At 35.9% G+C, this 18290-nt stretch overlaps 1 protein-coding gene across 1 annotated transcript; it reads right to left on the bottom strand.

Annotated features, from left to right (window-relative positions):
• Positions 1–11304: 11304 nt before the first annotated feature.
• On the bottom strand, positions 11305–11911 carry LOC126857791 (uncharacterized). The gene is made up of 2 exons (XM_050607513.1): positions 11813–11911; positions 11305–11556 (listed from the first exon to the last, which is right to left on the bottom strand). Exons 1-2 carry the CDS (start codon positions 11909–11911, stop codon positions 11305–11307), a joined length of 351 nt encoding a protein of 116 aa, XP_050463470.1.
• Between the last annotated feature and the right edge of the window lie 6379 nt (positions 11912–18290).

The raw sequence follows: 18290 nt of genomic DNA on the forward strand, positions 1-18290 counted from the left end.
TTCTTCACGTCTTTTTCGCGCCTATCTCGCGTATTTGACGAATTGATATGTACAAGACCATATCTGGCGCCTAATTTAAATTCTCGCGAGTTTTAAGGTTTCGTCACGGCACGCGCGGAACACCTTCCACCTCGTTCCCTCCCGGCGTGTAATTGATTCTCAATTTACTGTGTTTTTGTCAACAATCTCTTTTCCCGCATCTTCCGACTGGCGAATCGTACACCCGTTCGCCGCGCGACGGAGAGATCGTGACGGCGGACGCGCGCAGAATTCGCGGAGGGAAAAGTCGTCGCAATATATATATATATTAAAAATGTAACGGGCCGCTTCACGAGCGGTTTCGAATACGCGCGCGGACAGCGCAATCGGGATCAAGGTTCGTGAAGGGGTTGAAACGCAACAGACGTGAGTTGTTGTGTACGTCGTTTATTCGCCACTCGAGGCAATGGTCAACTTTTACAATGAGCTGAGCGATTACAATAAATCGCGTTAGTATAATAATACGAGCGTAATGTTGTGACGCGGGTCTAGACGGTGTTTTTGCGCGTCTAGTTAAAGGGCCCGGCTCGTGGCGCGCGCGGTGAGACGGGCTCGTGTTGTCGGCTTCGCGGTTGTTGGCGCGAGGTGCGCGCGGTAAGGCGGGCGCGTGTTGTCGTTCTCGCGTTTGTAGGTGCGAGGTGCGCGCGGTGAGACGGGCGCGTGTTGTCACCGCGTGTCGGTGTTTCGATATCTCGCAATTTACTGTTGCGCGAGATATGTAAATTAATACGCGTATGGTGTTCGGCGCGGACTGTAGGGTGCCAGGCCTGCAGTCGGGTAGATGCGTCGATGACGCGGTGCAAGTTCCCAGCGATAATCGCGGGAGTGCAGTTCGGACGTTCGGATAGTCGGAGCGTCAGGTCTCGAGAATACTCGAGGAAAGCGGCGAACTCGTCCACTCTCTTGTCCTGTACGAAGGGTTGGGATGGTCAGGTGGTAGGACCGTAATGACTCGAGAATTCTCGAGGAAAGCGGCGAACTCGTCCACTCTCTTTCTTATACGGACGGTTTCTAGACTGGAGTCGTTTCTAGAGCAGATGGTCGAGAATGCTCGACGGAGGCTGCGAACTCGTCAACCTCCGGGCCACTGTCTATAGACGTTGAGGATCGGTTTCTGGACTTGTCTCGGAGCGTACCGCTCGAGCGGAATCAGGTGCCGGTCTGGTTTTTATCTGGTGTTCGGTAGGGCTTTTATACCCTACCGAAGCGAGCGTGATACCCGCGCCGTTCGCATCCCCCTCGGGGTGGGGGAGACGACGCGGGCCTCCGGTAGCGCGCGTTTCAGCGATCGGCATTCGCCGGAAACGTTCGGTGCCGTTCGGCGCTCGCTTTGTTTATGACAAACACTAACGGCTTATGTTTGTCATAAACATCGTACGCATGTTTAAAAATGGGCGCTAAGTGCCTCTGCCTCTGCCCGGCTGGTGTTTGCCGGGCGGCAGACTTCCGACGGGTGACGTGTCGGGAACGATGGGAGGATGCATCGTTACAAAAATATTGAATAAAAAGATATTATAAAATATTATAAATTGTAATATTATAAAATATTATAAGATATAAAATATTAAAAATTGTAATTTATCGAGTTTTTTGTGTAAGTTCTATCGTCTAATTTTTATCGCATAATTACATAAACATTGCATTATAAACGCTCATATTTGACCATTATATTATTATATAATATAATGATAAAAAAATATAAAAAGTTATATAACAAAAAAAATTATATAAAAGTAAAAATTATATTACCATTATATTATTATTATATTATATTATTAATATCAAATGTTCTCATTATACGCAATCTGTAATACAGATTAAGCATAAATAGAGACACTCACATACATTCTCTCTCTTTCTCTTTTTCTTTCAACTCATATTCAATTCATATCATGATATACGATAATGGTGTGCTTTCTTTGTTATTTGTTATTTATACTTTTAGTAATATAATTTCAATTTAAAAAGCTAAATTACACAAAATTATATAAAATCGCAGCATCAAAGCATGTAATTATGATAATTCTTCATCATTAGTACCTTAAATTTGTAAATGTTGAGAAATATTGCAACGATAAGTTTCTTGTGCGTTAAAGCATATGAGGCAACAATGTGCCGTCTTATTCTATTTCGGTATCATTTGTTAGTTCAAAGATGCTTTCCTCGCTCTAATTGATCAACAAAACGGTGTTTTGTCATTTCTCGATATTAGAACACGCGTAATTATTTCCATTTGTCTCAATTATGCATTATCTTGTAATAATAAAAGAATTATACATATGGGCATGTGGAATAATCCAATCCCAAAAAGCATTGTTCATTATAAAAGACAATGTCAAACAAATAAATATATATTTCAATATTCTTTCAATATTTTATAATATTGAAACAAAATTATATTTGTTTATAATCATTTCAAAAATATTAATACAGAATATTAATATAGTATAATTAATAGAATTTATTAAAGCAATTCTAATTTATATTATAAAATCAACACATTCAAAACAGTTTTATTGAAATATATTGTAACTATTTTTTAATCGATTGCAAAATTATCCTTCAAAACAACCAATCACATTCAGAATAACGCGGCAACAATGCCGATGTGAAGTTAACACCGCATTTTCAAAAATCAACAATGCAATCACGATTAGCAGCCAACTTAAGCATTTCATAGCAATTTTATAAGAGGATTCAATTTTTTACATTTATAAAAAATTTATGAATATTTTTTTTAAGTAATATGATTGAAATCAAAACTAAAGCACAATCTTCCAAAATATTTTTGGATACAGCTGCATCTCGTAATAATATAGATTTCTCAAATTATAACAAATAGATATAGAATCTGCAGCTTCGGATTGTTTAGAAAATATAGAGAAAACCGATTGCTAAAATATACAAACTGCTGATTGTCATAAAATATTTGATGTACCTCAGTAACAATCAGAAATATCTGAGATTGAAAAAAATACGGTATGTTTTTATTTTTTTTTATCTATTATACGAAAATTGTTTCTATTTTCTTTCAATGATTTACAAATCAAAACAATTTAGTTGTTTGCAAACTTTATGAAAGTGTAACTAATTTAATGACTCGTTGTACTTTAAGTAATAAAGTTTGCAAACATTGTGGGAATACATAAAATATGAAATAATATCTAGAGCGAAAACATACAGTATTATGTTCTATAAATATAAATATAACTCAAAGAAAACATGAAGCTAATTCTGTATCAAATATTACTTCACTTGATCCAAAAAAAATAAAATTTTGTAATGAAGTAAATAATTCATGCATAAAGAAAACATTAATTAAATAAAAAAATTAAATAAATAAAAATATATTAATCAAGAGAAGGGCTAATTAAGAACTTGGCGCGGTACTCGATGTGCGTAAATGTATTAAATTTTGTTTATTGAACTTTTCGATTCTGGATTTGGACCTTCTTCAATCTGTGAAGATATTTTTACATTATATTATAAACGCGTCGGACATGTATTTACAGAGCTTATTTAAAAAGACGTAGTGGACGATGTGGTTTTAGCAGGCGCGCAGTGTCTCGTGTCGTCCCATCAGGTTGTTCTTTGTTATGATTCCTACCGTGGATGACTATTTGGATGGTTTAACGTTATAAAACCATCTATCGATGTGGAGAACGAGGCACCGCTGGCCCGAGAGTGCGAGACACAACTGTCGTGCATTTAAATTATTATTTGACATTGTATAATGTTAACCGTGTAGATCGTTGCGCGTGAATATAAACATGAAATAAATTGTTGTATTTTTCCACTTGATTCGTATAAATTCTATTCATTAAGTATTTTAAATTATTTTATTTTTAGTTTTAAATTATTTTCTGACAGATTTCTATCTCTTTGTGGATGCAATGAGCAATGCATATATTATGATTATATTAAATTTATAACGTTCGAAATGGATGAGTACATAATAAATCTTCTCTCGCTTAATATACTTAGTTATTTGAGCTTTAAATTCTAATTAAATAAATAAAAATTTAATTATAATTAAAATTTTACAGACAAAACAACAGACAAAAATCAAAGAAGCCTTCGAGCAAACAAACTCATTTATGAGTATGTATGCTTGGAATTAACTGGTTTTATGTCTACAAAAATTTTTTAACGATCTAATATAAAAAAAATTTACTTTAATTTTTTTAGATGATGGGCATGAAGCTGATAAAACAACAAATGTTATTTTATATATGATTACGATCAATAAAATAGGTTTGACAATAGTTAAAAATAAAGGTTTTCAATGATTGATGAAAATTACTGTGCCTCTTTACAAGCAGAAGAACAATAACTAGATTGATAGAAATGCGATACAAAGCATTAAAAAAAGATTTTATAATTAAAATTGAAAAAGCTATTTGTTATAATCTCACTTGTGATAATTGGACACATATTATTAATTAAAGTTATCTTGATGTGTAATATTCACTATTTAATAGAAGAACTCAAAATGAAAAGGTTGTATTGAAATGGTTATTAATGGTATTGATATCTTTCCTTTGTATAAAAATCACACTACTGAATATCTCGCTTAATTTTTAGATAGAGTAATTCAAAATTTTAAATTAAAGAATTCAAAGATTACAGTAATCAGACAGCAGAGTTTATATCTCAATTTAGTTGAGACTATACACTCACACAAAATTATTTCGTACATTTTAATTGTTTGCACACGTGTTTATAACATCGATATAGTTCCGAGCATTTTTTGAAATGTAGAAAATATGTGTGTTCGACAGTCAATCTCGATCCCGAATCTTTTAGAGGCTCTCAGAGTTGAGCGAGAAGCGGTGTGTTATCCGTAGATTTGCTGGAAGACAAGAAAATTTAAGCGAATACTCATGTAAAGTTGATTTAAATAATTGTTTATTGCACAACAATGGGAGCGAGCGACAGCATGTATTCCGCGACGGAAAATTTTGAGAATGTCCTTCCATGAATCGTCTTTCTCCGCGTTTCAGAAATCTTGAAGAGTTTCTTGCTAAAAATCCTCGAGGAGAACGAAAATCTTGCAGACGCCAGATGATTTTTAATCCCTTAACCTACGATTTACGTTCGAGAATTTTGGGCCAAAAACGTAAACAAGACCCGATCATCGTACTACGGGTTATGCCCGTAATATTTACGTTTGGCTCGATCATTGTACACGGGCTATGCCCGTAATTGTAGGTTAAGGGGTTAACGCGAGGCAGAGGACATTTGCGACGCAATTAACGAGCGTCGATTCTCAGACTCCATTTTCCTAATGATTACAAAATCACTAAGTATACAGTGAGTAATAATAAAGAAAATGAAGCGTTTCTCACAATGAGTTTTACGTTCAATCGCATGTGAGAATGTCCGTTGAGAATTTCCAACGAGAACGACAAAAGCGTATACGATATGAATGAATTAAACGATAGAAAATGCAAGAAACTAAAGGCATGACACAAGCGAAGATGACAACAGCAGCGCGAACCAATAATAATGTCTCAGCAGAACGATCGGAAACTGGTTCGATAAATAATTTTTTAGTATCGCGCTCAAAACCTCTAAATATCCATTGTCCAGTAATTAAACGACCTTTATTATATTTTCTTTTGCTAATTTTTGCTTCGTCAATTTCTACAATTTTGTCTTCTCATATTTGTTCACTACTTATGTCAACTCATTCAACACAAAGCTATAAAATAAAAATAAAAAATAATTTATAAATTAATAAAAAATTATAACTTTCACTTGATAAGGACCAAAACTATATGGTCGAAACGTCGTGATAGAATAATCAAACAATAAATTGTCAGTTTGGTCGTATAAACACTTGTTTATTAATTTATTTACTGGCGACATTTTTAAAATTAAACATAATAAAATAATTTATGTTAAAATAGCTTTGATGTTTTGACATATATTTTGATATAAATGATGTTTTTAATATATGATAAAATTATAGAACATACCTCGCGACAAAAATTTAGCCAATCTACAACTTTTGATGATATTTCTAGTTCTTGCTCCAAAAACATTTGCCGTGGTGGTCGAATCATTAAAAAATAAGCAATGAAACAACATACTGTTTGAATATCGAGACGACTTTGCGAAAACCATGTTCCATGTAATGTGCTTATTTTAAAATTGTATCATGTTTTGAGACGTTTCTTTTTCGATGTTCTTTTATAATGCACAGAAAGAAAATGAAAAATAAGACAATTGATATTATGACTTAATGAAATAGAAGAATTACATCGTGGACAATTTATCTTTTCACATATAACACGATGACTGATTAAATAATCAATTAGTTTTTTCTCATCATTGACGATGCTAAGAAATTCGTGAAGACGCAAGTTGACTACGTAAGTAACGTATTGCGACTAAACGACCTTACTGAATAATATAGACATTTGAAATATATTGTAAACAAGATCAACAAAGTGTCTATTATCAATGTAAACAAAAAATTTGGCTTGGGTTACGTTGTATAAACCAAATCAAGTTTTCGTTTTAATTCAAACTTTAACTTTAAATATCTCAGAAAGTATAAGAGACCTCCGATTAAGTTACAAGAAAAAATTACTCAGGACTATATACTTGATTACATATCAAGATCAAGATCGGCGAGGTGTCCATTAATGTAAATAATTATCTAATCTTCACGGAAAGAGTTTGATATTGTTCACTTTTAGAAGTAATTTAATTTTTTAGAGATGTGTAAAATATGCATTATTCTCGCATATAATTATGATTTTCTACAAATAGTTATCAGTTCTAATTTCTAGAATTCATCCAAAATTCTCTTATCATATCAGTCATAAACAAATTTTGCTAATTACATATTTATCTGATGAAAAAAATTTGCCATATTTTGACAATATTCACTCACAAACTTAGATAAATATAATTCCCTATCTTGCTCAAAGGAGAGTGTTACACTAAAAAAATTATTTGTATAACTGTAACTAAACTATTTATATACGCGTTTTGGTTGACGGTATAAAATAAAATTTTACTTATTGTGTTATTTTACTCATTATGTTAATCAAATGTATTATAGAGAAAGCAACAAAAATTCCTTTATATTAGCATTGTAATCGAATGATTCGTTTGATTTCTTTATCGAGACAGCACGCATGTTTTAATGATAAAACTCGCTATTGGTATACAATTAAATATTTTTCACAAGATAATAATAATAATAAATTTATACTTTATAATAAGAAATAGTTTTGTTAAAAATGACAATTTTTTGATAAAATGACATTTTTTTGATAAAGAGAATTGTCCAGAGAATACATGTCTTAGCGTGAATAAAAGACATGTCTAGGCCTATTGCGTCGTAAGTGTATGCGTAACTGTTGAAGCAGATGCATTTCGATTTGCGCAATTGACAAAAGAGATCTTATTGTTAATCCAGAGTGGCTGGATAGCAGTTCTGATCTTGTCGTTACAAGTCAATACGCAGCGTTCAACGTGAATAGTGTTAATCTAGTTAATGTTTTTCTTATAAAAATTAGTGCTTTGTCTCATAAAGTTCCTTTTTGATTAATTGTGAAACAAATAATATGTGGTATAATGAGTGACGATCAGGAATTTATAGAACAACGTTAAATGAATGGAAATTGTCAAAATGATATGATCGATTTATTGATAAGTACAACATTAGTAAGTACAAGTATATTTTTATTAAATACGAAGTATATAAATTTATGTTTGGTCTTATCGATGATTGTATCAATATCCTGTTCTAAACAGCATATATTCAATACGTTTACATTATCATTAATATACTATATTAGTTTACGTATTTTTCTTTGTTTTTTATCTGCACTGAGACTGTAAAGTGAAATAATTGAATTCGATCCAACTGTCTTATCGAATTTATAATGATGCAATAATACGGACTGTAACATTGTTGGTCAAGGACAAGTCTCGTCGCAATTTCATTATTATATCCATGACCGTTGATAGAAAATAATGCACGTTTTAATATAGCAAATAGTTCAATGTATTTCATTGGTTTTGAATATATTTTTGCAGATTTATTGTATGAAACAATTTAAATAATTGTAAATGAAATCAATGGAAGTTAGATTGAAGTTGAATCGTCAAACAATATTAATTTTTTTTTTATTTTTTACTTTTATAATTTCTAATTTTTAGAAGAGGATATTGATAAAGAAGCTGTTTTGAATATAAGTGAGACTGAAATGTCACGAATAATATCTACAATTGGAGGGATTCGCTATTTTCTTGAAAAAAGAAGATTATTGATAGATAATATTAAATTGGTAAAAAAAAATTTTTATATTTTTTAGGATTTTAATAAACAATATAAAATAAAGGCATTTTAAAATCTGCAAATTTTTTGCCAAAATTAATATCTTACTATTTTTATAGAAGAAATTGCAAGAAATATCAGACAATGATAACGATAATCAACTGAAAAGTCAAAATCAACAATGTTAAAATCAGCAATTATTAAAACCTGTTACAGAAAATGAAGTCTCTTATTTGTAAAGAAAAAGAATCAAATTTTAAGCAAAAAGAAAGTAGGATTTTTCAAATCCTTTTGTAGTGATGCACAAGCTTTAGGGTATTCAGCGTAATCGTCCGCACAAATTTAGAGACATTTCTGACAGTTTAAAAAAATATTTATATAGTGAAAATTAATCTGTTTCACGCAAGTTATCATGTAATAAAAAAATTTTGAGAAAAAATCTTTTTTCTTAAAAAAATCAATGTTATCTTGAATTTTTTTAGAAAATTTGTGCGGATCGTTACGCTGAACACTCTGTATATAATGAAATATTCTTTTTGTTAAAAATATAAATAAAAAATAAATTTAAAACAAGGAATAATATATATAAATTGAGTTATTCAATAAATATAAAATATGATTAATCAAAAGAAATATATTCATTAATATTTTAGTTTTGTATTGTTAACATCGCATACATAAAGAAATATTTTAAATGATGAAACATTAAATATGATACTCACTGATGATTTTTATTATGAAAATTGATATAATACTGGGAAATATTAAGCAATTCATTAGATGTATCAAGTACTGAAAAAGATAATACACATACATAAGGAAATTTTTTAAATGATGAAACATTAAACACGATAATCACTGATGATTTTTATTATGAAAATTGATATAATACTGGGAAATATTAAGCGATTCATCAGATGTATCAAGTACTGAAAAAAATAATACAAATTTTCCATTAAGAAAATGTGACAATATTGAAAAAGGAGAACTAAAGGAAAGTGATAACAATCAGAAATTAAATAACATATCATGCACATTAAGTCAATCTACATTAATTCACAATTCACAATGTTTTCAAGCAAATTTTACAAATAATTTATTAATTTTATTAATATTTGTTATTATCTTTATAGGATTTGAAAAAATTATTACTAAGCTTTAGATGGATAATTTATTATCAAATTTTATAAAAAACATAACATATTCAATGAAGCCAAACGGAGAAAATTGACTGAACTTCTTGTTATTCAATCTATATTTCAAAAAACAATAGACAGGATAGAAATGTAATTACTAAATGTTCATAGAATGTTTTAGTTTTATATTCATATCAATAATGTATATTTTAAAAACTAATGTTCTAATACTTATAGAGTGCGCTTGTTAAATGCCGATTTTGATATTTTATACAAAAAATCAAGAACTTGTTTCCAAATGAGCAAAAAGTTTTTATTATGAACCTAAAACTGAAAGACCTTCTCAAAAGATATCAAAAAGAAAATTATCAAATTTTTACCGAAATAAATTCGATGAATGTTGACAAATGGACACTTACGCAGAATATACTAAAGAAAACTGGCGAGGACATTGATGATTTAGATATTGAATCAAAAATTAATGTTGAAGGTAATGTTACGTCCAGACTCTCGGAAGTGACTCGGATGAGTCACAAGGAAGGACGCAATAACTATTTTAAATACCCCGAAATCAAACGTCTTACGGGAGTAAGAATCGAATTGAGCGAACTCGAAGGTTCAGAAAACAGGTAAACGACTAGGTCTAACGCTGTTACTCTGTTTGTTCGAACGGTGATCCCTTTTTAATCAGGGAATTTAATCCTTATTACTCAGGATGGAACCAAGTGCGACCTTTTATTGGAAATGAGAGAAGAGGGTTAAAGAAATATTTTTAATTAATTAACAAACATTATGGTTTATTCAAAAATATAAGAAAAAATTAGATTTATATGTACGTTTATACATAATAAGAAAAATTAATTCTTATCTAAGCGTATGTATGAGTGTATATGTATGTGTTCATTTATTCGCGGGTGTTACATTTATGCGGAGGACGTCGGTCAGAGTGAGTGAGGGAGCAGATTCTATCGTTAATATTTAATTCTGACCGGTTATTATACAATAATTTTGTTAATAGGTAAATAAAATTAAATAAACATGTGTGTATGTGTAGAATGGTCGCAAATATAAAATTGGTCGCTCGCATATGAGTTAAATTAGGTTTTTTAAAATTTTCTAAAGCTTACTACAGCTATTACGGAACGAGTTAATGATTTAAAAGAATAAAACATCTTACGGAATTGTTTTTATTTAAATAAGACATAAGACAAAAAGAAAAAGTGAGAATTATTTAATGAGACTTACTTATGAAGAATAGCGATTCGGAGTCGGAGGGATGACGAATTAGTGCGGTGTTTTACTCTGTGTTTTATGTCGGTAGCTTGATGCTCGTTGCAGGTAGGTTGCTCAGGAGATGACGCCGCCCAGGGAAGACACTGGTTGCACTTTCGCACCGAGTTAAACGGAATAAAATTTAAAATAAAAGTTGAACATGAGAACACGAGAAAAGATTTTGAACACAGATTTGAACTGTAAGGTGTGACCTGAACTGAATGATGATTGTAAAAACTGATCTGAACGTAATGAGCATACGGAGAGTAAAGAGAGCGAGGACTCTAGAATTTCCCTTTTTATAGGGCTTTTTCGAGAATGTTTTAATTTAATTTTTTGAAGTAGGGATCCTCCAAGATTTGACAAATTAGAAATTATGCCAGTGTCCTTGTTAGGCGGGGTGTTTCTCCTACTTTTTCGTTTTTTACTCGCGGTGATCGATTGGTGAATCTGATTTCGGTTCAAAATCCCTTGATCGTTGCCTTTCCTGACGGACTCTTGTGCACGTGATTTGATTAGAAAAAGTCTTATTTCTTCATGATTCTTCTTCCAATGGCGCTACAGCTCAAATCGAGCCCTAGTCTCCTCGATTCTCCGCCCCCAAACTCTCTCGACTCTAGTTCGGAGTCCCAGGATATTCTTAGTATCCACGTTCACTCCGTCCACCCATCCAGCTCTAGGTTTTCCCACAGATCTCTTACCCCCAGGTTTTCCTTCCAAATTTCTCCTAGGTACACGTCCTGCGTGCATTCTTTGGACGTGACCACTCCACCGGAGTCTTTGCAATCTCACGTGCATCGACAATCTAGGCTGTTTGTACAAACTCGTGGTTGTAGCGTATTCTCCAACATCCCTCCTTTCTCGTCGGCCCAAATATCGTGCGCAGTATCCTTCTTTCAAAACTGTCTAGCTTTTCGGCTATACCCGACGTGATCGTTCATGATTCGCTATCATAGGTCATTATTGTGCGAATTATTGTTTTGTACATTCTTAATTTAGTCTTTATGTGGATGTTTCTCGAGTTTAGGATTGGAAGCAGTGAATGGTAGGTTCTTGTTGCAGCGACAATTCGTTTTTGTATCTCTGTTTCTTCATCATTGTTGCTCGTTAGTTTTGCGCCTGAATACGAGAACTCCTGCACTACTTTGAGGTTGTGTTCTCCCATCATGAGGTTTTGGCCTAGGCGTGTTTTTTTTCTTCTGCTCTGCACCATTATTTCGTCTTATCTGCGTTAATCTTGAGCTCGATTTTCCTAGCCGCAATCAAGGTTGAGAATGCCTCCTTGATTGAGATGATGGATCTTCCCAAATTATCAATATCATCCGCATATCCAGCTAGATGACCGATCTGTGCATGATCGTCAAGCTCACGTCAATTCGGGTTTTTCTAATCGCGCATTCTGTTGCCAGGTTGAAGAGCATAAGTGCCAATCCGTCACTTTGCTTTAACTCTTTTATGATTTGGAAGGACGTTGTCAGTTCCCCATCGATTCTTATATATCCTCTCGTATTCTGCATGGTAGCTTTATAATTCCTACCAATTTTGATAGGATATGTAATTTCCAAAGAATCTCATAAAGTTCTCTCTGGATATGCTATTGTAAGCTTGTTTGAAGTCAACAAATACGGGAGCAGTTCATTTGCGCACAGTACAATTGAACACGTTGCAATTGCGCACTGTGATATTAGACACATAAAATTGCGCACCGTTCGATTGGACACATTTCAATTGCGCACAATTTGTTTGGACACATTTCATTTGCGCACTGTTTAATTGGACACGTTATTTTTAGACACAACACATGTTTTTGTATAAATTAAAATACATACACATGCATGTATGCATGTATAATTTTAAAATTTTTTGACATTTATTATTAATTCCATTTGGTAAATGTGCGCGAATGTTATGTTTGAACGTGCGAGCGAGCGTGCTCCCAAAAGACAAGCGCGAAATGAGACGGACGATGGATAGACACACCCTCGAGTATCGAGACGCGATTAATTCTAAGACGAATATAATATGTACACTTTTTACAGGATTAAATACACGTGTCATATGACTGAAATTCACACGCGGCGGATGAACAGCGATAAATCGTCTGTCTCGGAATAACTCCGGTAGTCACACAACGGTACTGAAATATACGACAATTTCTTTAAATGAAACCGAATTTCTTCATTCACCTGAATAGCGTACACGCGTCGATTACTCCGAGCGGAATGCACCGACTGCGGCCGCCGGCTCTCTTTTATCAAGTCGCCGCCTTCTCGAAGGATCCAGAAGGCTCCCGAAATTTGCTCACTTCCGCCGATCGTTTTTATGTGACTTGTTTGCCACAATTTCATCTTGAATCCTTCGAGAAGGGCGACGGTGTTTGTTGATGCCGCACGTTTTCGCTCGGTCGCAAGAACGCCGCCTCGCATCGCGCGCGCGGCGACGACGCGGTCGCGCGGCACCTGCATGCTGAGTTCGAGATTGCTGCAATCTTGAACAGTAAATAAATATTTGTTACAGTTCGTTTACACACAGTTCTTTTACGCACATTTCTTTTGCGTACATTTCGGACACGGGTCCGATCGGATACTGAAGCATGTACTTTGTAAGTTGTAAAGCGAAATCCACCCTGCCTAACGGTGATGAGGCTGCGGGAGGAGTGCCGAAGGTCACTCTTGCACCACACCATGTGTGTGTGTGTGTATGTGTGTGCGTGCTTAAGAAATGTGCGCAAAAGAAATGTGCGCAAAAGATATGTGCGCAAAAGAAATGTGCGCAAAAGAACTGTGTGTAAACAAACTGTAAGATATGTTTATTAACCAAATGAAATTAATAATAAATGTCAAAAAATTTCAATATTATACATATATACATGCGTGTTTCATTTCCGGTGTCAGGTGGTGTGCTTCGAGGTGGTTGGCGTGTGTGCTTTGCGGGTGTAGAGTAATAAAGTGAGGAGTGGAAGAGGAGTGAGTGTGTTGGTGTAGAAGCGTGAGTGTGAGAGATCATGGAGTGGTGAAAGGTGAAAGTGGAGGCAATGCATAAGATCGAATATAAGGTTGTAAAGGGAGGTGTGGGGCAGTGACAGTTAAGCGGGGAGCACACACTTTTGCATAAGCGCATAACCATAAACATAAAGAAATTGATTGGTCCACAAATGTATGTATAAGAAAATGAATCAATCAATTTCCTTATGCTTATTATTATGCGCTTATGCAAAAGTGTGTGCTCCCCGTATTAGGCTATAGAGTATAGGTAGCGGAGAGCGTAGAGCGGGTTAGTGGATGGTGACGGGAGTCTGCATAGAGGGCGCGAGAAAACAAGATGGCGCAATTAGCCATGAAAGAAGGAAAGGAAAGGAGAGGTAGCTACAAAAATGTGGAGGAGCTACCGAAAAGAAAAAGGGAGGAGCCGATGTTGAGGAAGGGAAAGGAGGATGTGTTAAGAAGTAGAAAAAAATCGGGAGTAATAAAAGATGCGGAATTAGGATGGTTAGAGGGAGAAGGGGAGTTACAGCATTTGATGAAAAGCTGGAAGTTAGAAGTCGAGGAGTTAATGAATGAAGTGAGAGGCATGAAGGGGTGGAGGGAAGAAATTAGAAATATGAAAGAGGAGGTTAAGGAGGGAATCAGGGAGCAAGGGGTAAGGGTAAGTGAGGAGATAGAAAAAGTAAGAAAGGAGTTTAGGGAGAGTGAAAAGAGATGGAAGGAAGAAAGAGAAGAGCTAAAAGGTCGTATTGAAGGGTAGAGGGAAAATAGAAAGATAGAAAATCGGACATGGGGAGGGGAAGGAGTAAGGGAATGGAAGGAGGAAGGATAGGGAATGGATAAAGAAGGAATGGAAAGGAAGAGAAAGGGAGAGAAGGAGGAATGGATGAAGGGATGGAGAGTGGTAGGAATGGAAGGAGTGAGAAAGAGGTGGAGATGAAAGGAGGAAGTGGAAGGATGGAAGAGAAGGAGGAATGGAAGAAGAAATGGAGGATAGAGGAAGAAAGGAAGGAAGGAATGGAAGGATGGATGTGGAAAGAAAGGAGAATGAAATGGAGGATAGATGGATAGAAGGGTGGAGGAGGAAGAAGAGAAGGAAGGATGGAAGATGGAAAGGAAGAAATGAGATGGATGGAGGAAGGAAGGATGGAAGTGGAAAGGTGGAAGGAAGGAAAGGATGGAGTGGATGGAATGAAGGATGAATGGAAGAAATGGAAGGAAGGATGGGATGGATGAGAATGGAATGGAATGAAAGGATGGATAGATGGAAAGGATGAATGGAAAGGAATGAGAGAGGAAGAATGAGAGGAAGAAGGAGGGATACAAGATGGAATAAGAAAGGAATTGAAGGTAGAAGGAAGGATAGGAAATGGAATGGAAGGAAATGGAGGAGGTGGAATGGAGGAAGGAAGAATAATGGAGGGAAGGAAATGAATGGACAGAATGGGGGGACTAATGGAGAGGAAGAGGGAAGAAGAGGAAGAGGGATGGAAGAAGTGAGGACAAAAGAAATAACGGAGGGAAAGAAGAAGGAGTGGATAGTAAATGGATGGAATGAAGGAGATGGAGGATGGAGTGGACGTGTAATGGAATGGAATCAGGTGGACGATGGAAGGATGGAAGCAGGATGGAGGTGAGAGATAATGTAGATTTCGATCACCATCCAATCATAGTTTTGATAAAAGGGGGAAGAGAAAAAGTTAGAAAAAAAGGAGAGAAGGAGTAAAAAATGAGTGTGGACGCAAGAGGGTAAGGAAAGTTGAGAAATAGGAAATGGAGGAAATGATAGGAGTGATGAGGTGGAATGGAAGATGGAAGGATGGAAGAGAAGATGGATGGAGGAAGGAAGAATGAGGAAGATGGAAGGATGGAAGAGAAGGAAGAGGAAATGAAAGATGAGAAAAGAATGAGAAGGGAGATGGAAGGAATAGGAATGGAGGATGGCAGAAAGCGGAAGATATAGGGAATGGAGGAGTGGAATGGATATTGTAGGGAATCGAATGGAGTGTGGGGATGGATGGTAGAGTAGTGATGGGACAGAGAGTAGGAATTAGGATGGATGAGTAGGAAAGCATAAGTAGGAATGAGATAAGGTCAGCGATTGGAAGACAGAAAGATAATAAAGCGGTAGGGATAGATGGAATTCCGGCGGAGGTGTGGAAGTACGGAAGAGAGAACTTGGAGGAATGGGTATGGAGAATATGTAATAGAGTTTGGAAGGGGGAGGGATAGATAGATGAGTGAAGTGAGGAGGTGATTGTGCCAATATTAAAGAAGGGTAAGGGGGAGAGGGTAGAAGAGTATACGGGGGGGGTGTCGCTGATACTCGGGTGACGCTTTATAAGGTATACACTTGGGTGCTGGCAAGTAGATTAAGCGATGAGGTGGAGAAAAAGGGATTGGTGCCGCAGAATCAGACGGGATTCAGGATAGGGTTTGGGACAATGGAAAACATATTTGTACTAAATTATTTGGTGAACAAGCAGTTGGGTAAGAAGAAAGGAAAATTAGTGGTGTTTTTTATAGATCTGAAAGCAGCGTTTGATTCGATAGATAAAAGGAAATTGGTGGAAACGATGAGAGAGAGTGGGGTTGGGAAAGGGCTGGTTAGAAGGAATGAGGATGTTTTGAGGGAGACTAGAAACAGGTGAGGAGAAGGGAAAAATTTGGGAGCAGGGTTTTGGAGGAAGGAAAGTAAGGCAGGGGTGTCCATTGAGTCCTCACTTATTTAATTTGGTGACGGCTGATATGGAGAAGGTAATAAATAGAGGAGGATGGGGAGGAGTTAAATTAGGGGAAATGAGGATTTACACCTTGGCATACGCGGATGATGTGGTTTTGATTGCGGAGGAGGAAGATAGAATGAGGAGTATGATTGAAAAGTTAGAGGAATATTTGAAAAAGAAGGGGTTAGAATTAAATGTGGGGAAATCGAAAATCTTAAGGTTCAGGAAAGGAGGAGAAAAAGAAAGGAATGTAAGTTGGAGATGGAAAGGGAAGGTGATAGAGGAGATAAAAGAATTTACTTACTTGGATTACGTAATGCAGAAGAATGGAGGAAGCACAGATAAGAGATAGGGTAAAGAAGGGTGCTGCTGTTATGGGTCAGGTTTGGGGAATTGGCAAAAGGAAATTTAGGAATGATTAGGGAAGAAGATTATGGCTCTTCGATAAACTGGTGTGGACAGTGGTGGTGTATGGGGCGGAAATTTGGGGCTAGAGAGAAAGGAAGGAGCTGGAGAGGCTACAGGAAAGGTATCTAAGAGTGTTAGAATTGGAATGGGGAACGCCAGGCTATAAGGGAGGAATTACAGAGGAGAGTAGTGGATGAAGTGGATGGAAGGTGAGGAGAATGGAGAAAGGAGATTGGAGGTGGAAGTGGAAGAAAAGGAATGGAAGGAAGGTAAGGGAGGATGGAAGGGTGGATGGAAGGAGTGGACTTGGTGAAAAGGACATAGAGATGGATGAAAAGGAGAGATGGAAAGATAGAAGGGTCAGGCAACAGGAGCATGGAGGAATCAGGGATTCTAGAATGGAAGAGTGACTGGGGAAAGATGGATGGAAGGATGGTACAGATTGGGAATGGATTGAGGGGAACTGGAATGAAAGGATGAAGAGAGTGGATTAGGGAGGAGGAAACATGGAGAACGATGAAAGATGTGAATGGAGTGGAGGAGATGAAGAGGAGAGAATGGAGGGAGATGGAGAATGAGGGGAAGATGGAAGGATGGGAGGAAAGTGGATGGAAGGAATAGAGGAGGAATGGAAGAGAGAGTGAGAGAGAGAGAGGAAGAGTAGAGGATGTGATGTGTGGAGGTGAGAAATGGCAGAGGTGGAAGTTAAGATAAGTTAGAGTTAATATAGTAATTATATTGTAAGCTAGAGTTAAGACAGATGTAAGTAATTAAATTGTAAGAGTTTGTAACCCCAAAGGGAATCAATAAAACATATCTAAATCTATATACATGCGTGTGTATGTATTTTAAATTATACAAAAATATGTGTTGTGTCCAAAAGCAACGGTGTCCAATTGAACAGTGCGCAAATGAAATGTGTCCAAACAAACTGTGCGCAAATTAAATGTGTCTAATTATACTGTGCACAACTGAAGGCTTCTCAACAAATACATGGTACACGTTAGTCGATGTTAGTTTCTCAGAATTTTTTGGTTATCTGCCTCACCACGAATAGATAGTCAACTTGTCTCTTTTGAAGCCAGCCTGATATTCACCTAGAATTTCTTCCGCGTATGGTTCCAGTCTCTTTTTGACTATGTTTGTGAAGATCTTATACGCTGTGTTCAAAAGTGAAATTTCTCATTAGTTCTCGCAGTTCAACTTATCGCCTTTCTTAAATATCGGTTGGATAATACTCGCCTGCTAGTCCTCTGATATCTTTTCAGCCTTCCATATTTCGTCGAAGAGCAGCTGTAATTTTATTAATAGTTTCGCCTCCGTGCTTTATTAGTTCCGCCGGGATATTATCTGTCCCCGGCGCCTTGTTATCCTTTAGCCTTTGAACCGCTTCTTTAATTTCTACCATTGTTAGTGGGCCCTTCAG

Source organism: Cataglyphis hispanica, chromosome 22 (assembly GCF_021464435.1).
Source record: "Cataglyphis hispanica isolate Lineage 1 chromosome 22, ULB_Chis1_1.0, whole genome shotgun sequence".
NCBI classification, from domain to species: domain Eukaryota; kingdom Metazoa; phylum Arthropoda; class Insecta; order Hymenoptera; family Formicidae; genus Cataglyphis; species Cataglyphis hispanica.

What these genes read in the sequence shown, in the direction of transcription:
- LOC126857791 (XM_050607513.1), bottom strand. Translation starts at nt 11,911, where the DNA reads ATGGGAGAACACAACCTCAAAGTAGTGCAGGAGTTCTCGTATTCAGGC. An exon ending in CAGAGATACAAAAACGAATT is followed by an intron (nt 11,557 to 11,812) that starts GTCGCTGCAACA and finishes TTGTACAAACAG; the next exon opens with CCTAGATTGTCGATGCACGT.